Genomic DNA, 18,558 nt, shown 5'->3' with positions numbered 1-18,558 from the left:
ACTGCAATAAAGTTTTGTTTCACAACAAGAAGAAGAAAACACACAAAGTTGAAGGAACCCAAGATGGGCATAATTACCCGAAGAGTGTGATCAATCCAAGAAAGCAAGACACTCCTTTATGTCTTTCTAAGCTCCACTGGCTTCTGAAGCCAATGGATGAGGAGTTCAGAAAAAAAGCTCACATAGACAACTTATCATAAGGTAAATGAAAAGAACTCCACAAGATTGAAGGGTGGGCATGGTTTTCAAAGATGAGATGACACAAGTCATGTGGGAGGTCTGCGAGGGTCAGCAGATGAGCAGCAGGTTGCTGACCTGAAAACTTTCCACTCCCCCCTTCATGTTTCCTTTTCAGCAATCATTAGGTTTCGCTATGATTGATGAGAGGGTTTGGGAGTGTGTGCACACAAAACACCATGTGGACTTTCCCCGGTGCTCTCAGTCTCTCCCTACGCTGCCTTCCAATCACAGGGCCCGTAGCTTGCATCACCTTGCCTCACGACTCCAACTGGAGTTCCTATTGCCACCGTCCTCTTGACCCCTCGCCCTTTGGCCACTTCCGCTGCTCTCCTCCGTCACCACAGCTTCCTCCACGACCCTATCTCTCGACTGGCACAGCAGCCTGTGTCCTTGCTCCACTCCACCGATCGAGTGCATCGCTGCTGCATGCCGCTCCTCGTCTTCCTTCTCGAACGAGGAGACAGCAGAACGGACTGAACCACACGATCACATTGCTCGATCGGCATGAAGCATCACGTTAATGGTGTCACCTCAGCGTGAAACAATCTACGAAGTTGATGCTTGTAGGTACGTAGGATTATTGTCCTTGTCCTTTTCCAACTCTCATCGATTAATTCGTTGCTCCGATGAAGCATTGATATGATAGTGCACCAGTTCTTGTTCCATGTTCTATCACGGTTGAAGTACTATGAGTGTCCGATTACTGTTTTGAGGAGTTCAGCAGGGTCAAGGCTACCGCTATCCTATGAAATTAATATTATTAGTTCACGCAGGGTTTTAGAATAGGGGTCATGAATACAATAATGTCATGACCAAATGGATCCAATCTTAAACAAATGAGGACAAGGAAGTGGGACAAGCTTACCTGATGGGATGAACATTCAAAATTTCCCTCCAAACTCGGCACCACTAATCTACACTACAGTGACACAGTGACACACACACACACATATATATATATATATATATTTGCTCACTATTCATTTCTATCACTATAAACAAGAATGAAAGAAAATAGTTACTTGAGAGAGCTTCTCATGGGTTGAAGAAATGTTTTACAGCTTGCAAAGTCCAGGAATTCGCTGCAGGAATGGAGGCATGACCCACAAAGGCACATGTAAAGGGACATGGTTGCAAACCCCCAAACGCCTTGTTCCTGCCTCATGTCTTCCACTGGTTCTTCCTCGAGAACAGTTGGGTGATGCCAGTGTCAACTAGGCTGAAAAGAAGAGGAAGAACAATAATTACCACACTGTGATAACCTTATCTAATATGATATGTGCTATAGCAGATGGTTTTGATCAGTATACCAGACACTATCCAACCCCAAAAGTACATTCTAAGTTTCTATAGACATGCAATGGAAAGCAACACACAACAAGCATGCTGAAGAGAAAGACGACAAGCATGATAAATGTTACAGAAGAGAGGTCTCTCAACGTAGTAGTTTACACAAACAGGTACAAATAACAACCAGATTTTGCAACAAAACGCCCAAAATAGACCACAAGCTCGTTATTCCTCACGCTCATTGCAAGTTCAGGTAGATTCAAGGGTTTAACACCAACGACACGACTGGCAGAAATAGACTCCATAAAGTCCATCCAAGGATTTAACACCAAAGACACGACCGGCAGAAAAGGATTGGGGCTCCATGGCCATGTTCAAAAGCCCTGATCAAAGAGATAGTCGCCAAGCCTCTCCACTACCATATTGCATTGACCAGGCGTCATGGGCTCATTATATATGCCAATGATCAAAGCCAGATTGGTTTTCTTGATGGTGACACCGCCAGAACCCTAAACATTTAAAACAAGTCCACGGTCAGCAGAAATTGCGGCTGAAGACATTATTTACTAAAAAGTATCAGATTGCGTTTCTTAATTATGTACTCCACTGGGAACATGTATGTGTGTGTTCTTTTATTTTAAATATGCCACTGCAACATTCATATAGCCAATTTTTCAATAAATAATGCAAAACAGACTCTGGACGATGAGCATAGGCAATGACAACACAGGCAATTATCGTGTTTTGTCAACACATCAGTTAGTAAGAAACAAGCTGATAGATAGCCAAATGGGAATCAAACATTCTCAATATAGTTTTTTTCACAATGCATTGAGATGATCTAACCAGCAGACTGAATAAACCCACAAAGCCATTTACATTGCATTTTAACACAAAATTTTGCCATAAAAGACTGATGATTGATTGCTATAATATCAAAAGGTTTATAAAACAAACAACATTCTCGATGTTCATAAAGAAAATCTGAGTTATCAAATTGTATGCGCTCTATAGTTCATTGTTTCCCATGTTTAATTTATTTTTATCTTCATTATATTATTTTATAACAACAACAACAAGATGTTGTAATGTCTCAATTATTTGGTATAGGAAAGAACAACATAATGCAGGGAGTCCCATCAATATGAGGCCTAGAGAAAATCAATGCACATAGCCGCCTTAGTTACAGAGAAGCTGTTTCCATTTACTGGATCCCTAATCTATCAGGTTAGATAGAATAAACCTTACCTCACACCTTAACCTTTAGAAAATTTAAAGTTGAGCACTACTGACAAAACCAGTATTTATGTATTGACCCTTCTCAAAACAAGTTGACAAGTCATCTATGGAGAAACTACCACATAAATTACTGAAATCATTAAACAATTTGTTAAGTGTTACAAGTATATTACTGAACATTAATCACTTGAAAAATCAAGTGAGTACCATGAATGAGACATTCTTTGTAACAAAGTTGAAATTTCATGCACTTGAAATTCTGAATCCATACTAAAATTTGCATGAATTTAGTCTAGTCCATAAATGGGATGTAGAATTCTGACCTTCTTCCCTCGAATAACAGCTCCTGGTTCCCCTTGGATAACCATGTACTTCGTCCCACCAAGGTATAAACCAGTTGGAGCAAGAGACCCAGGTTCATCGAAGTCTTTCATAATTGCAGCAATCTCTTCAGGCTTGCACTGCACAGTTAATAAGAATAAAGCTATTGACTGAATAAATAAAAGATATAGAAAGAATCCTCGGAACGATCAGATAGTGCATTATATTGAATATTTGCACTGACAATCGGAGAGAAAAAAAGCCTTGAAATAAAAAAAAAGCAAATAAAGTAACACACTTTTCTTTTTTATTTTCATGTCATCCACAAGAAAATGTCCATATTCATTGACACAAAGGCAAACATATTCATGCCACATATCAACAGATGTATGGGTATCAAATGTATATCTGCATAATGTAAACATGATATCTTGATCATTATACTTCATAAACATAATTTAACAGTTACTCATTGACTAACTTAAGAAATTAGCAAGCTCACTTGATAAACTTATACTCTAAGCTATATAAAATTATAAATAATAAAAGTTCTTCAAAACCACTATAAGATGAGAATGCCTTTGGATTAACTGACCACATCATATCCCTTTGTAAAACGACGTGAAACTAACCTTGTTCTATCTTAGTTGTTATGATGTGACCCAATGAGATAACTGACCCATTAGGATGATAATAGTAGAAGACTCAAATCAAAGCTAATAGTAGAAGACTCATTTAGTTCTCGTAGACCAATTCAATTCAAACTAAAGTTGAGGTATTGCAATATTTCATCACTTAGGGCTTCACATCATTGTCAAGACCCGACATATCTTAGAATCAAACCTCAGTGCAACTTGAGGGTCAACATATTGGTGGTTTCACATAGTGATGTCTCTCTGGCCATATCCACATGTATCTAGCTCTTTCCTATTTGGGTTCCTCAACATGATTAATACTAAGTGTGTTCTAATACCATTTGTCATGATACCGTTTGATGAGACAACTAACTCATTAACTTGATAGGTCTAGAATCATATGGTCTCTAGTAAAACTCATCTAGCTCTTATAAGCCAACTCAATTCACTTTCCACATCCAATGTGAAACTATTTGGAGTGTTATAATCTCTCCCACTCATATTAGGGAAGTTCACAATAAGTTTATTTGCAATGATCCTATAACAATAATTATCGCCACCACAAACATTTAATGATCCTACAATATAGGCTGAGCTCAACGGTCTTAGAGGATAAAGAACCCTTGACAACTCCGTCTACATCGTTTTGTAATTAAAATAAAAGAACCAAAATTGCTCACGTTTCGAAATTGTATTGACCTCTAAGAGCCGAAGCTTAATATCTTACAGTAACGAATGCAACAACTAATGTCACTTGAGCATGAAATCCGGAATTAGATTCCCTCTCGAATCACCGTTGGTAATCCCTGCAGAAACTAACACCTGAAATTTAATGCGATGTAAGAAAGTCACATGATTTGATCTGCCATCCAATCCCTCCCAGCAAAGTTCCCGTTGCTCCATGAAGTCAAATTCTTCGTCGACAGGAAAATCACAACCCAAGGGGATCGAATCTACGACGAGCCAACAGTCCTCGATCAGATAGAGAAAACCCCTCCCCAGTCACTTTCACCACCGACCACAGAAAAAGGACCCAAAGATAGATCTCCGGCTCCAATCATCATCGGCCAGATCCAAAGATCACAACACGATCCGATCGAATCTAACTAGAACGACGGGCAGGAGAATCAAGAGAGGCTACTAAGAGAAGCGAAAGGAAGGATACCTGAGGGAAGGCGTCGCTCTGGGCCCAGACGCTGCCATCGTGGCCGACGATGGCGGCGGCCGTGAGACACTGGCCATCGATGTCGCACAACAAATGGTCGTCAACGTACGTCTGCCAAGACATCGTCCTTCCCCTTCTTCTCCGGGCGCTCGCCTCGGCTCCAACGCGTGAGCAGTACGCGCTCGCCTCCTCTGCCTAGGGTAACTCCCACTCGCATATATATGTATATATATGGAAGAATCGACTGGTGAGGGAGTGGCAATAGAATAACGACATCGTCGGAGGTGGGAAATGTAAAAGGCGCCGTGGGCCTAAAGTCCAATAGATCGTTGGATGGGCAGTGGGCCCCAATGGGCCTGAGAATTAAGAACGGTTAATTAAAACGATTGTCCGAGGATTCGGATCAGAGGCTATCTTTCAAGTTATCACGAGTTTAGTAAAGAGAGATGATAGGTTTGATAATTAGTTTTGTAAATACTTATTTGGAATATTTTCAATAAATATCCCTCCGATGTTTGAGATCAAGAACTAAATGGATCTTTATGTTAGACACTAAGTCGATATCATAATTGAATGTAAGATTGATGAGATAGGATAATATCATATTTGTTACGTGTTAGAACTTCTTATCGAGAACAATCGAACTCGATAACAAAAAAAAAATTCATGTAGTTGACCTCAACGACTAAAAAAATTATTCATATTATTTTTCCCAAATAACTGAAACATCATTCTTTAATTCGGTTTGTAGAGTGTCAGTACCAAAATAACCTCATCGATGTACATTAATATACTGGTGTTGATCACATAGTGATAGCGAGATGGCCAACCATGTCTCCCATTTACATGGCATAAATGCATGAGTGCATGTGAGCTCCATCGAGGCTACAACAATAATGCCATTTCATTAATAATTTTGTATATATAAATCTTGTGTACACCAATAATGTCAAGTCAAAATTAACCCAAAGTCAAACTAGACGCTTAGATGACACCAACATCTTATTTGACTTGTCATCTCGAGAGATTACATTGGAACGTACTCTCCATATCACATAAGTTATATCTCGACAAGATCGAGCTCATACCCACTTGTGATCGCACATCCCACCGCCCTTTTGATCCTTGGATTCTTTGTAGGCGGGAGCGAAGTGGATGATTGCAAGCTCGCGCTGTGGCATCGTCGCCTATCCACGCATAGACAGACCAAAGCTTTGTTTTGGCTTCTTGCTTTGCTTTGAACTAAAGATTACCGCTGCACGGCCTTTTGAGCGACCATTTATCAAAGCTGCCTCTTTGTTCAGCGCTTTGCATGGAGTGGTCCTATCGAGATTTGTCGCTAAAGAAGATAAAGCCTACAGCGATTACTTGCAGAGGACGGGAGCAATCATTCGTGCTTCATTGTGATCGAAGCAATCATTGGCAATTTCCCTTTGCTTACCGAACCCACCACGGATTGACCGCAACGGGGTACGCACTCGACGGCCACATAGAAGATGGAGGACGACGAGGCGCGGTCGCATGACGGGCCGCACGTCTTTTCTTGCCCACCGCCACCGCCAGCCGCTTCCCCTCCCTAATTCCCTCCGCGATCGCGGGTTCCCCGCCCCGCTTCTCTCTCTCGTTTGGGCTTGCACCTGCGGTGGTAAGTCTCTTACTTTACTACCAAGGCTACCTTGATGCCAGCTACACTCTTCGATGTGACCCAGGAGACGGGGCAAGGCAGATCTACTTCGGCAATTCTTCTTCTTCTTCTTGCTGGTAACGCCCCCCCCATTCTATGTTCTCGTAATGGTTGCTCATGTCTGGTCGTCGGTCTCTAGCTTGCTTACTCGCACATGGTGATCTCTGAGACGATGCTTTCCCCTGCGATTTGCCGTCGTTCTTTCATTCGTGGCTCTCGTGTAGGGAAATTGATCTGGCTCTGTCAAGTTTGATATCCGGATTGAATTAGGTACGATGCTGCTGAGGATGGTGCTGTAGTTTCTGTTGCTGGTGTATCTTTCTTTCTTTCTCCGATGGGCGGTAGCCACTCAAATCAAAGCAATTTTTTGGTGGTAACAGTTCGAGCACCTTTGGATTGTTCATAGAAATAAGAAAGTTGCGGTCTGGTGCTCCCGAGCTTGCCGATCGAACATAGAGTTCATCGACCATCGGCGGTGGAGACACCCTGTTCCTTTCATCAGCTTTCATTTTTTACTGCTGCGTCTCCTCTTGGCATCTTTGGTTTGTGAACGAAATGAAGCATTTGATAGTGATTTGTGAAAGAAAGGAACTCATGTTCTTTAGTCTTGAATTAGATCAGTTTTTAAGAATCAACACCACTGTGATGACATGCAATTTTGTCTCAAATTTCCCTTTTTGCTACTGAATCGTGTCAAAATCATGCCACACTTTCTGATTGTAGTACTCTTTCTTGTAGTTATTATCACTACTTGAGCAACTTATGGACGCTGATCTTTCTTACGTGTGTGCAGCATTTTGCATTTGTCACACCGAAAGAGATTGAATGCGAAGTTTCTTTCTCCCTCAACATGAAGCCATGAACTCATGAGAACCGAGTACACTGTCTTGTTGTGAGAGTCATCAATTGCTACCACTTCTGTTGCGTCATACAAGGAAGCTAGCTGCAGTCAAGAACAATGAAAGAACTATGATAGAAATGGGATTCAATCAGAGTGAGAAGATGAGATCACTTCAGCACCGTTCCTCAAAATCATCCAAGGAGAAAGGTCTCCCCTCGAGTGAAACCAAGAATGCTCATGTGTTAGAGAAGGTTGGAACTCTTAAAACCGAAAGGCTTCGAAAGCCATGGCCTCGTAGGAATGCGACCGGGATCGAAGGACCAATTAAGAACATGTCGAATGTACCTTATTATCTTCAGCGCAAAGAAAATGGAGATAATATTCATGAAAAGGCACTGAACTTTGGAGTACTGGATTGGGGGCTTCTCGAGAGATGGGCATACCACCAAAGAAGTGTCACAGATGTGGGTGGTGGAGACTCTGCATCAAGTAGCACCATGTCATCGACATTTTCTACATTTGGTTCTTCAAACCAATCTTGTAGAACCATGTCTAGTTCTCGAGGGAAGAAATCTCCTTCAGCGTTTCATCGTAAGAAACCACCTGTTCTGGACAGTTCAATTAAGATGTCTGAGAAAGAAAGCTCTGCACATACAAATGGCTTTTGTGGTTCAAGAATCTCTTCTTCTTCTAAGTTTCCTGTCCAGCATGAGAGACATTCCGACAGAGATTTTTGTTTAATCGTTGACCACAAACTTGGTACAGATGACAATAAAAATTTGGATTCACAAGCCATTTCAAGTGAAGTATGCGTAGCTCTGCATTCTGCAACTTCGCCTTCAGGATATAAGATTGATGACTCTCCTGCAACAAAAGTGGTGGAGGACCAAAACAGTAGCCTGATGAAAGCAGAAATGCCACAGGATTACCCTCATAGCCTACCCATAGCCGATGATATGCCATGGTTATCCCTGGATCGGAGAGTAAGATGGGGTTATCTTCGACAGAGTGTGGACGGCGGATGTCTTAATTCTGATTCCCCGTTAACTAGTGATGGCTGGCTGGATGAGCGGAATGGCAACAATTATTCACGCAGTTTAGCTGAAGATGTTGAGATCATCCGACAGTATCCTCATGTTCCGCATTCATGTCCTCTCCCACGGACAATTCTGAAAGATGAACCTGATATATCCTGCACTCTTCCGTCGGAAAGTTCAGGACCAACCGAAAAATTATTTCCTATAGATCCTTGCAAGCAACTTGAAGTTAACACAATCCAAGAATCTAGAAAATCTGGGGCAAAAGCTATGGCTGTGACAGGAAAGAAATCATCTGACCATCCAACTAGTGTTGGTTTAAGCCGAATGAGCAGAAGTTGTAGATTGAAGGAGGGTTCATCTGAAGAACAATTCGAGACAATTTCTTATCTATATAATTCACAGGGAGATCAAGCAACCAGAAATAACAAAGGCCGGCAAAGCCCACTGAGGAGGATACTTGATCCTCTATTTAAGCCAAAGAACAATCTTCGTTTGACTGGGATAGCTGCAGCCTTACCGGGCCGCCATTCCTGTGAACTAAGTAGAACCGTCAAAGCATTCCATGGATTGCACAAGCCATCAAGAACAAGTGTTGATTCTACGTGCCAGCCTAGGAGAAGCATGAACGCTTCAAATAGATTGTCCATCAATGGTAAAGGAATACATCAGGATGAAAAGCATATGGCATCAGTGAAGCAAGCATTTCTTCAACTTGCTTGGGAAAATGGATATCCTTCGTTTATAATCTCGTCTTGCGACAGTGAGGTACTGGCAGCGACGACAACAACGACAAGTGTCAGCAATGATGATGGCCTTGAGTGCATATATAAGCTATTCTCCATTAAAGACTCTAAGAAGAAAAGCATGTTCTGGAGCAACCCTGTAAGCAAGGGCAAGAAGCATCAGCTGACCTCCAATGTTGTTGGCCAGCTGAGGGTTTCACTTTGCAAGTTGAGGAGCTACCAGTATGACAATTCTCATGTCGTGAGAGAGTTTAATCTGTTTGGTGCTGAATCCACACCAACATCTCACAAACCTGTTGACAATCCAATTGAGAGCGAGCTGGCTGCCGTCGTCGTTAATCTACCACTGGAAAGGCCAAAAAGTACAAATGTTGGTGATTTGCGCTGCAGTGAATTCACAAGTGCTCCGAACGAAGAGAAACGTTTGCAGACCGATCGGCATGATGTTGCTGTAGATCGATCTGGTGTATCTGTCATACTTCCGAGTGGTGTTCATGGATTGTCAACCGATGGTGAGCCCTCACCTCTGATAGAAAGATGGAGATCAGGAGGAGCTTGTGATTGTGGTGGTTGGGATGAGGGTTGCAAGCTAACCATTCTTAGCGACAAGCTCCAAGAGTGCACCTCTGGTTCATTCCAAGATCGTCAAACTACAGACCGTACTTACAGATTTGAGCTATTCATTCAGGTATATCCACTTGGCCAGTCATTTGTTCCTCTTTCCAAACATACTCTCTGTTGTTTTTCTTGTAGCATTGGTGTCGATGTAGATAATGCTAATTAATAATTAACCTCTTCTTCTAGGGTGGATCTCAAGAAAAAAGACATGCCTTCAGCATGGTTTCTTTCGGAGACGGGCGGTATGCTGTCGATTATCTATCTTCCATTTCTCTGCTTCAGGCTTTTGCAATCTGCATAGCAATCCATCATGGCAGGAAACCTGACAATTCTTCAGCAGAACCAAAAAGCTTCCGGGAACATGATGTCGTCTGTGGTCAGTCAGGGAGAGCTCTTAGAGCCCAAGGTGATCATGCTAGCTATGTACCAAATCATCCCCCTCTTTCTCCCGTTGGAAGAGCTTAATCGTCTCCATGGTACATTATAGCCTGGGTCGTGGTACTTCTGAACATGTTTCTTCCCCAATTAGCCTGTTCATTGTGGTAGAGGTGAAAGGAGCACTACAAAGTTGCGTCCATAGTCTATACAGAAAACAATAGCAGTACACTGGGAAATAAGGTACTTCCATCAGTATTATTGTCATTTAGCATCCTAATATATCGACTATATAACTATAGATGTTCTCCGAGTCTTGTTATCGTCCATATATATTCGACTTTTTTTTATCGAGGTAGTTTCTGAAATGACTTAGATTTTCTCAAAATTCAATTCATTGCCACTCCCAGCAGAAAATCTAAAAGTGTTTTGTGGTCATGCCAGTGCACATTTGTTGGGATTCATGTGCAGAAGGTTTCTTGTGGGTTTGGTTGTATTGATACTCTTGACAAGGATGTCATCAACATATGTTGTATAATGCTGCTGAAAGTTCTTATTGACTAATATGTGGTATATGAATCAGAAATTGATTAGACCAAATGCAATAACTATATAATGATATGCATCCCTCTCCTCTTTCCATTACAAATAGGCTTTCTCTGTAACAAGACCAGGTTTAAGCTTCTTTGTTTGATGGCATCCAGAACTGAGTGGCTCTTTTGAGATCACCCCTAAGAGAAGCATGTTTGATTCTTGGTTTCTAACTCATATCCTTGATGTTGAAGCAACTCTTAGCACTCAGATCAACCCTTTTTCTTTCATAACAGGAAATGAAATTGCCATGAATTCAAGTCATAATTTTTGTGCATGAGAGAAAAATATTGAGTTCACAATGAATGATCAGTGGAACCCAAACTTGTCACCCCAATTTCTCAATGAATGGTGACATTCTTTCCCTTTTTCTTCTCCTTTCTCCCTTTTGGATAAAATCACACCAGGCATGATAATGATCTGTTTTCCTCATTGAAACAGAAGGCAGCCAGATGTTCTTCATGAAAGTTAATGTTGCAAAAGTGATGGTGATCAGGATCAACATTTCATGAGGTATGTATAATGACAAATAAGATAATTGTTGAAGAAATCTTGGGATCTTTTTTAAGAGTCTGCTCCAGTTCTGTAACTAAGAAATATACCACTCTCAAAATAAGTAGATTATTCTATGTTTGAAGGTTTTAATGCTTATCATCATATACATATATAATCTGCCATAATATAGAGCTCATAAAAAAGATTTAAGTGTCTTCTTCTTCTTCTTTTTATTGATTCTTTTGAATTGAATCCTTGTGTATTAACAGAGGAGAATAATTATGAACAAATCAACAAAAAAAATTGTGGAAATTTTCTTCATCAAAGTCCTCAACTAATTATGTATCAGCTCTCAACACATCAATATACTTGTTGTGTAGAATCATGTAAGTAGCAAGAAACTTAGAACAAGTACTTGTGACCTTCGACAGTAATCCAAAAACTTTTTGCAGGGCCATCATGCAGTGCATCAAGTTCTTCTTCTTCTTCTTCCAGTAAATGCTCAGATGACTTCTCTTAGGGTATCTGATGCACAAGAAAGAAAAATACACATGATGGCAAGTACCAGAGGAAAAAGACCGTTTAATCAGTAGCAGAAAGAATAGGAAGGCATGCAGAGATTCCTCAGAAGCAATCTTACTCTCAGGCAGTCAGCAGCCTGCTCGAACCTACCTACGCAGGGATTTCTCCATGGAAAGAGGGAAGTCCAGTGAAAGATGGGCGGATAGTAAAAGTGGCCGGAGGAGGTATCCAAAAAGATCGCATGATCCGATTACTGTCAATGAAGAAAACGTGTCTCAAGGGATCAATGCGATCCCTTTGGATGCTCCCTGCAGCCACAGTTTCTGCAAGTGAAACAATTCAACTCCTCTCTCTCTCTCTAAGTACCCCAAGTCCCAGTTAGAGAAAGAAGACCATGGGAGGCTCTCCTTGCAGTGTGGGATACATATAGAGAGGATGCACACCTCACTCTCTAGGCTCTCTTGTTTCTGAATTGACCTAACATGACTACAACATTAGAATGTCATCATGGTCAGGTGGAGTTTGTGATGACCAATGTAGGTTTGTTTTTTGTTTGGGGCTATCTTTTCTGATAATTAGAATTATGACTCGAGTGTTATCTTAACATGACAAATCAAGCATAGAAAGCAAGTTAGATTACAATCAAGCAAGCTCTTTCTTGTTCACTTCAATCACGTCACCATTGATTAGATTCCCCACCAAGCTTACTACTTGTCTAACCATTCTATTCTCTAGAGTTCCAGTAGAGTTAAAATATGGATTCTTTGAGTAGTGTGGTCCTTAACCTGTGTCCTCAGTAGCTGTTCTAGGCATAAACTGGTGCTACCCGTGGCCTTGATTTACTAGCTTTGTGCAGCATAAGAATCGTATAAGAACAGTCCTATGTATCCCATGTGTTCAGTGCACCGGTTCCTTTCATGGTGCATTTCTCGATGAAAGATCTCATGAACAAGTTTGTTGCTGCTGTGACCAAGCTATGCTTGTTCCTTGTCCAAAGACCGGAAGGAGAATCTGTTGGGGATGGAGTAGAAAAAAAAATATATAAAAAATAGAATATTATGATATAATTTAAAAAAAAAATTCAATCAAAAAAATCGATATAGTATTTAAATAAAGATAAGACAATAGAACACTTATAAGATATTCCCAAGTACACACACTATCTTGCTTCATGAACTATTGTCTTATTTATAAGACCTAGTGGTAACTATCTTACTCTATCATGTCACCCATAATTAAGTTAGATGTAGAAACTACTATATAACTTCTAGATCATGAGCCACTACTTATAATATGCCTACAACATGGTAACTACCTAGATAACTATCGTGAATCAATTCTCAACATTCTCCCTTGATTTATAGTTACATACACCGATTTGAGACATGAAATAAATATGCTTCTGAACTGAAAGCGACTTGCTGAGGATATTCGTAACTTATTTATGTATTCCATAATACTTTATTGCTACGACTCTACTTGCTACAAGATCTCAGATTAAATGATAGAGTATCTTTATATGCTTTATTCTTCCATGAAATGTTGGATTCTTCATCATTGCAATTGTGATTTTGTTGTCACAATATATTTCCGTTGCTTCTTTTTGTTTTTGATGAATATCTTCAAGAAGTATTCTAAGCTATATTGCTTAAAGAGCCGCTGATATTACGGCTACATATTCTGCTTCCGATGTCGATAACGCATTTGTTGCTTGCTTTTTTGAACTCTAAGATATAGCTCCTGATCCGAGGCTAAAATATTATTTGAAGTACTCTTTCTATCATCTAAAGCTCTTGTCCAATCACTATTAGTGAAACCAAATAATCTATATTTAAAATTATAAGAATATCAAATACCATAATATATAGTTAGAGTAATATAACGTAAAATTCTTTTAACAACTCCGAGGTGATGTTTGCTTAGGCTATACATAAACCTGGATACTATACCAATAAATATGGTAATATATGATCGAGTATGAGTTATATAAATCAAATCTCTAACCAAACTTCTATAGTATCTTGCATTTGTCAAATATATATCATTTTTAAGTTTCAATTTCTCATTTACATTTATAGGTGTTGCTGCAACTTTGTAATTAATCATGTTAGATTTTTTGAGTAGATCCATTGCATACTTTCTTTGTCAAATAAAAATTTCATATGATCCTTGCTTCACTTTCAACCTAATAAAATAATATAGTAAACCTAGATTTAACATTTTAAACTTATTCATCATGTATTTTTTTAATTCTACCGAGTTAGATGAACCCATATATAATATAATCAATATAAAGGTGATTATGTTCACATTTCTTCTTTAGATAAAAAGTAGGTTCATTATTGCTCCTTTTAAATCTATTTTGATAAAAATAATAATTATTTTTACTATACCATACCCTTGGAGCTTGTTTAAGCCCGTAAAAAGCTTTCATTAGCTTATACACCTTTTCTTCTGATCCTTTAACCAAAAAACCTTCTGGTTGAGTAACAAAAATCTCTTCGTATAAATTTTTATTTAAAAACGTAGATTTCATATCAAATTAATAAACATGACAACTTAAGTGAGCAACTAAAGCCAAGAAAGCTCTCTCGGTTTTGAATCTAGCAACCGGAAAAAAAGTATCTTCAAAATCAATACCTTACTACTGTAAATATCCTTTTGCTACAGTTCAAGCCTTATACTTTTGGATACTTCCATCTGTATTAAATTTTATTTTTAACACCCATTTTAATCCAATAGCTTTCTTTTCTTTTGGTATATCTATTAGCTCCCAAGTATCATTTTTCTCGATTGACTTGATTTTCTCCTTCATTGCTTTTCGATATTCCCCTTTTTAACTATTTTCTCAAAAGTTATATGATCTAAAATAAACAAAGCAAATGTTGAGCCATAAATTTTTGTTAGTGATCTGAATTTTCCTTGAGGGGTATCAAAATTTGAACTACTATAACATGAGGTTGATGATGAACTCATTGGAGTTAGATCTATCACTTGATTTTGTAGAGTGTTTAGTTTTGATGGAATAATCGATATACTTTGGATTATAAGGAATAACTAATTAAGATATATTTTTTAGATTTTTCATTAAGCTTGTATTAGTTTATGAATTTATCAAAGCATAAGCAATACAACAAAAAATTCTTAGATGCTTTACACTTTGTTTCAAACTATACCAAACCTCAAAAGAAGTTTGATTCATAATAGCCTTTGTTAGTAAAATATTTAATAAATAAACTACTGTTGCAACTGTTTTTGCTCTGATTTAGAAGGTATTTTTCTTTAAGCAAACTTCTTGTTATTTCAATGATAATTTGATTCTTAAGTTTAGCTATATTATTTTGCTCCCGTGTATAAGGTGCTATCAATTCTTTATGAATACTATTTTCTTCATAAAAAGAATTAAACTCATTAAATAAAAATTTATTATCTTTATACTTCCAAAAAATATATCGAACTCATGCGACTATAATCATTATTAAATAATAGAAAATATTGACTTCAACCAAATAATTTTGTATTCATAGGTCCACATAAGTTAGCATGAATTAATTCAAAATAATGAGATGCTCTTCATGTTTTTCTCACAAGAAATTATTTTTTATTTTATTTGCCATAAATATATTCTTCGTATACATCAAGTGTATTAATTTTACGTAATCCAAAAATTATTATTATTATTTAATAACCTTAAACTCTTAATGTTAAGGTATTTATATTTTAAATGTCAGACTCATTCTTTTTTGTTGCTATAAGAGTATACTTTTTAATATTTGAAACATCAAGTGGAAATATCTTGTTTTGCGTCATGCAAACATTTACTGTAGCTAAACCAGATTTTTTTTATCTTTAATAGTGCATGAACTATCATAAAATATAATTAAATATTCATCATCTATCAATTGTCCAATACTCAATAAGTTATGTAATAAACTAGGAACAAAGAAAATATATTCAAGATGTTTTACCTTCCCTTGACTTGTCTTCACCTCAATTGTTCTTTTTTCCTTTCACTTGGATTTAATTATTATCTCCGAGTCTAACTTTTAATTTATGAGTTTTATTAATATCTCTAAACATTGATCTTATTCTTGACATATGATTAGAACATCAATTATCCAAAAATCAAATATCATTTGAGATATCATTAACTTATGAATTAGTTATAAATAACTTACTATTTTCTTTATTTTTTTCCACATAGCTTATTTGTTTTTTTCTTTTCCAGTAATCTAGTGACCAATTTTTTTTATAATAGTGATATTGAATTCCACTTTTATAGTTTTTTTTTATTATAATTTGATTGATTTTGTTCTATGCTCATTAAAGTGTTCTCTTCCTCTTCCTCTTTCATTTCCTCTACTATGAAATCAAGGCTCTACCACACCATCTACTTATTGATTTTTTGTCTTCTTTTTCTCTCTTAACTTGAAATGTATTTTTTTCACTTTTCTCAAGTGACTTGTTCAGCCTTGCTTCATGTGCTTGCAAAAAATCTATTAGTTCATCAAATGAAAATATAGATAAATTTTTTGACTCATCGATTGCGGCAACAACATGATTAAATTTCTAAATTAAACTTCTCAAAACTTTTATAATAATTATATGATCAGGAAGAAGTTCACCATAATATTTCATTTGACTAATAATTTCAATCACTCGAGAAATTTTTTTTTTGTACCGATTCATTATTTTTCATGAATAAAACTTCAAACTCACGATGAAGGATTTGAAATTTTACCATAATCACCCTTGATGAGTCTTGAAATTTATTTTGAAGTATAAACCAAACTTATTTTAAGGTTGTCGCTGTTATTGAGAAAATTGTCTTATGTCTTATGTACAAATTGTTGAATGAAGAACAATGTCTTTGAGTCATTCTTTCTATTTTTCTTCAACTTGGTTTCTTCATCTGGATCTGCATATCCATTATCTATTAAGTCCCAAAGATTTTGAGACTTGAATAGAGTGTTCATCTTGATACTCCAAAATTCATAGTATTTATCCAAAAAGATAAAAATACAAGGTTACAACATGGAATTATCATTGAAAGCTTGAAACTTAGCTATGATACCACAAATGTTAAGGATGAAATAGTAAGGAAACGATAAAAAATAGAATACTATGATGCAATTAAAAAAATACTTTCAATCTAGAAAATCGATATAGTATTTAAACAAGAGATAAGACATAGAATACTTATAAGATATTTCCAAGTGCACATACACTATCTTGTTTCATGAACTATGATCATATTTATAGGATCTAGTGGTAACTACCTCACTCCATCATGTCACCCATGATTAAGTTACGTATAGGAACTATCTTATAATGTCACCCATGATTAAGGATGGAATAGCAAAGAAACGATAAAAAATAGAATACTATGATGCAATTAAAAAAAATACTTTCAATCCAGAAAATCGATATAGTATTTAAACAAGAGATAAGACATAGAACACTTATAAGATATTTCCAAATGCACATATACTATCTTGTTTCATGAACTATTATCATATTTATAGGATCTAGTGATAACTATCTCACTCCATCATGTCACTCATGATTAAGTTACGTATAGAAACTATCTTATAATGTCACCCATGATTAAGTTATGCATAAGAACTAACTTATAACTTTTAGATCATAGATCATTATTTAAAATATAATAATTATATAAAATATGATAACTATCTACGTATAACTATCATAACTCAGCAGGGCGCATGAGAAAGGAACATCCAATCTGGCAGCAGGTTTACTAAACTTTGTGGGAGTAGGAGCAGAATATAGGGTGGGGGCGTTGGGTGTGGGAGAGAGGTGATGTGAAGTGGAGGATTCATGGTACACTCAGTCATCCCATCAAGAGGGCACATCCGTCAGGCTGTGGTTCTACCTTTAGTGAACATAAGATATGTCACCCAACTTTGTCAGCTCCAGCAGTATCTTCTTCCTCAGACCGGAGAGTACCGCTGCCATGCCATGTTTTCGCTTCTCCACGAGGTCGAGGATCCACCGCTTCCTTATCCTTGCCTCACATGTCGAGCATCCATATGTGCTTGCCAGAAGACCGTGAGGTGTCGCTCCCAGATGCCCAAACTAGTAGTGGGCTTTTTGCCATTATTTTGCAGGACCATCATCAGTCACCATGACCTCCTCCTCTCTTCCAACACCATACTTGCGATGCCAGTAAATGGAGTTACGGGGACAGCCGTAAACCACGGAGAAAGGGACTCCTCCCGTGCGTCGTTGATGCTTCTGCTCCAATGACTTCGTTCCCACTCAATACAGCATGGCCCACACGCCCATGGATGCTCTCGCAATTTGACTCGAGGGCATCTCTTTCGCCATGGATGCTCTCATCCCTGCACGAAAGAGGCAAGAACACGAGAGCGCACTGAAAGACAAGGCTTGCAGGATGCTTTTTAGATTACCATTTCCGCTTCAACAAGGTCGAGCCGTGCACTCCATCCACATTACCCCCCACTGCTTGTCCACACACACTCTCATGGACGACGACCCTTCCATCCTGTCTCATGACATTGATGTAATTTTTATTTATTATTTATCATAATAAACTATATATATATATATATATATTCTGAAATAGACTAAGTATCACTGGGCGACGAGACGAGGAAGAAATGGAAGGAATCGGCGAACCCATGTCTCCAGATAGACCGACCGGCCGGCCCATGTTAATATAGCTGGGCCGGATGAACTAATGTGATCCAACCCACCAACTGTAATCTAATCGAT

At 38.0% G+C, this 18,558-nt stretch overlaps 2 protein-coding genes and 1 long non-coding RNA gene across 4 annotated transcripts; 1 reads left to right on the top strand and 2 right to left on the bottom strand.

The window, feature by feature from the left end:
- Positions 1-1,627: 1,627 nt before the first annotated feature.
- Positions 1,628-5,106, bottom strand: LOC103978571 (profilin). Its single transcript, XM_009394407.3, has 3 exons — positions 4,891-5,106; positions 3,093-3,230; positions 1,628-2,039 (listed from the first exon to the last, which is right to left on the bottom strand). Exons 1-3 carry the CDS (start codon positions 5,011-5,013, stop codon positions 1,905-1,907), a joined length of 396 nt encoding a protein of 131 aa, XP_009392682.2. The 5' UTR covers positions 5,014-5,106; the 3' UTR covers positions 1,628-1,904.
- An 865-nt stretch (positions 5,107-5,971) lies between these two features.
- On the top strand, positions 5,972-10,494 carry LOC135584068 (uncharacterized). Of its 2 annotated transcripts, none has more exons than XM_065141636.1 (3): positions 5,972-6,651; positions 7,368-9,886; positions 10,003-10,494. In XM_065141636.1, exons 2-3 carry the CDS (start codon positions 7,544-7,546, stop codon positions 10,279-10,281), a joined length of 2,622 nt encoding a protein of 873 aa, XP_064997708.1. In that variant the 5' UTR covers positions 5,972-6,651; positions 7,368-7,543; the 3' UTR covers positions 10,282-10,494. The 2 variants fall into 2 exon arrangements, with proteins under 2 accessions (XP_064997708.1, XP_064997709.1); XM_065141637.1 differs by lacking the exon at positions 5,972-6,651 and adding an exon at positions 6,658-6,844 and having other exon boundaries at positions 10,003-10,305.
- Positions 10,495-11,580: 1,086 nt separating this feature from the next.
- On the bottom strand, positions 11,581-12,150 carry LOC135632828 (uncharacterized). Its single transcript, XR_010494799.1, has 2 exons — positions 11,918-12,150; positions 11,581-11,802 (listed from the first exon to the last, which is right to left on the bottom strand). It is a non-coding gene; the product is annotated as an uncharacterized LOC135632828 (long non-coding RNA).
- Positions 12,151-18,558: the final 6,408 nt, after the last annotated feature.

Source organism: Musa acuminata, chromosome BXJ3-3 (assembly GCF_036884655.1).
Source record: "Musa acuminata AAA Group cultivar baxijiao chromosome BXJ3-3, Cavendish_Baxijiao_AAA, whole genome shotgun sequence".
In the NCBI taxonomy this organism is placed as follows: domain Eukaryota; kingdom Viridiplantae; phylum Streptophyta; class Magnoliopsida; order Zingiberales; family Musaceae; genus Musa; species Musa acuminata.
This window is presented reverse-complemented; position numbering and strand designations above follow the sequence as displayed.

What these genes read in the sequence shown, in the direction of transcription:
- LOC135584068 (XM_065141636.1), top strand. Translation starts at nt 7,544, where the DNA reads ATGATAGAAATGGGATTCAATCAGAGTGAGAAGATGAGATCACTTCAG. An exon ending in GATTTGAGCTATTCATTCAG is followed by an intron (nt 9,887 to 10,002) that starts GTATATCCACTT and finishes CTCTTCTTCTAG; the next exon opens with GGTGGATCTCAAGAAAAAAG.
- LOC103978571 (XM_009394407.3), bottom strand. Translation starts at nt 5,013, where the DNA reads ATGTCTTGGCAGACGTACGTTGACGACCATTTGTTGTGCGACATCGAT. An exon ending in AGAGCGACGCCTTCCCTCAG is followed by an intron (nt 3,231 to 4,890) that starts GTATCCTTCCTT and finishes TTAACTGTGCAG; the next exon opens with TGCAAGCCTGAAGAGATTGC. An exon ending in CTGTTATTCGAGGGAAGAAG is followed by an intron (nt 2,040 to 3,092) that starts GTCAGAATTCTA and finishes TTAAATGTTTAG; the next exon opens with GGTTCTGGCGGTGTCACCAT.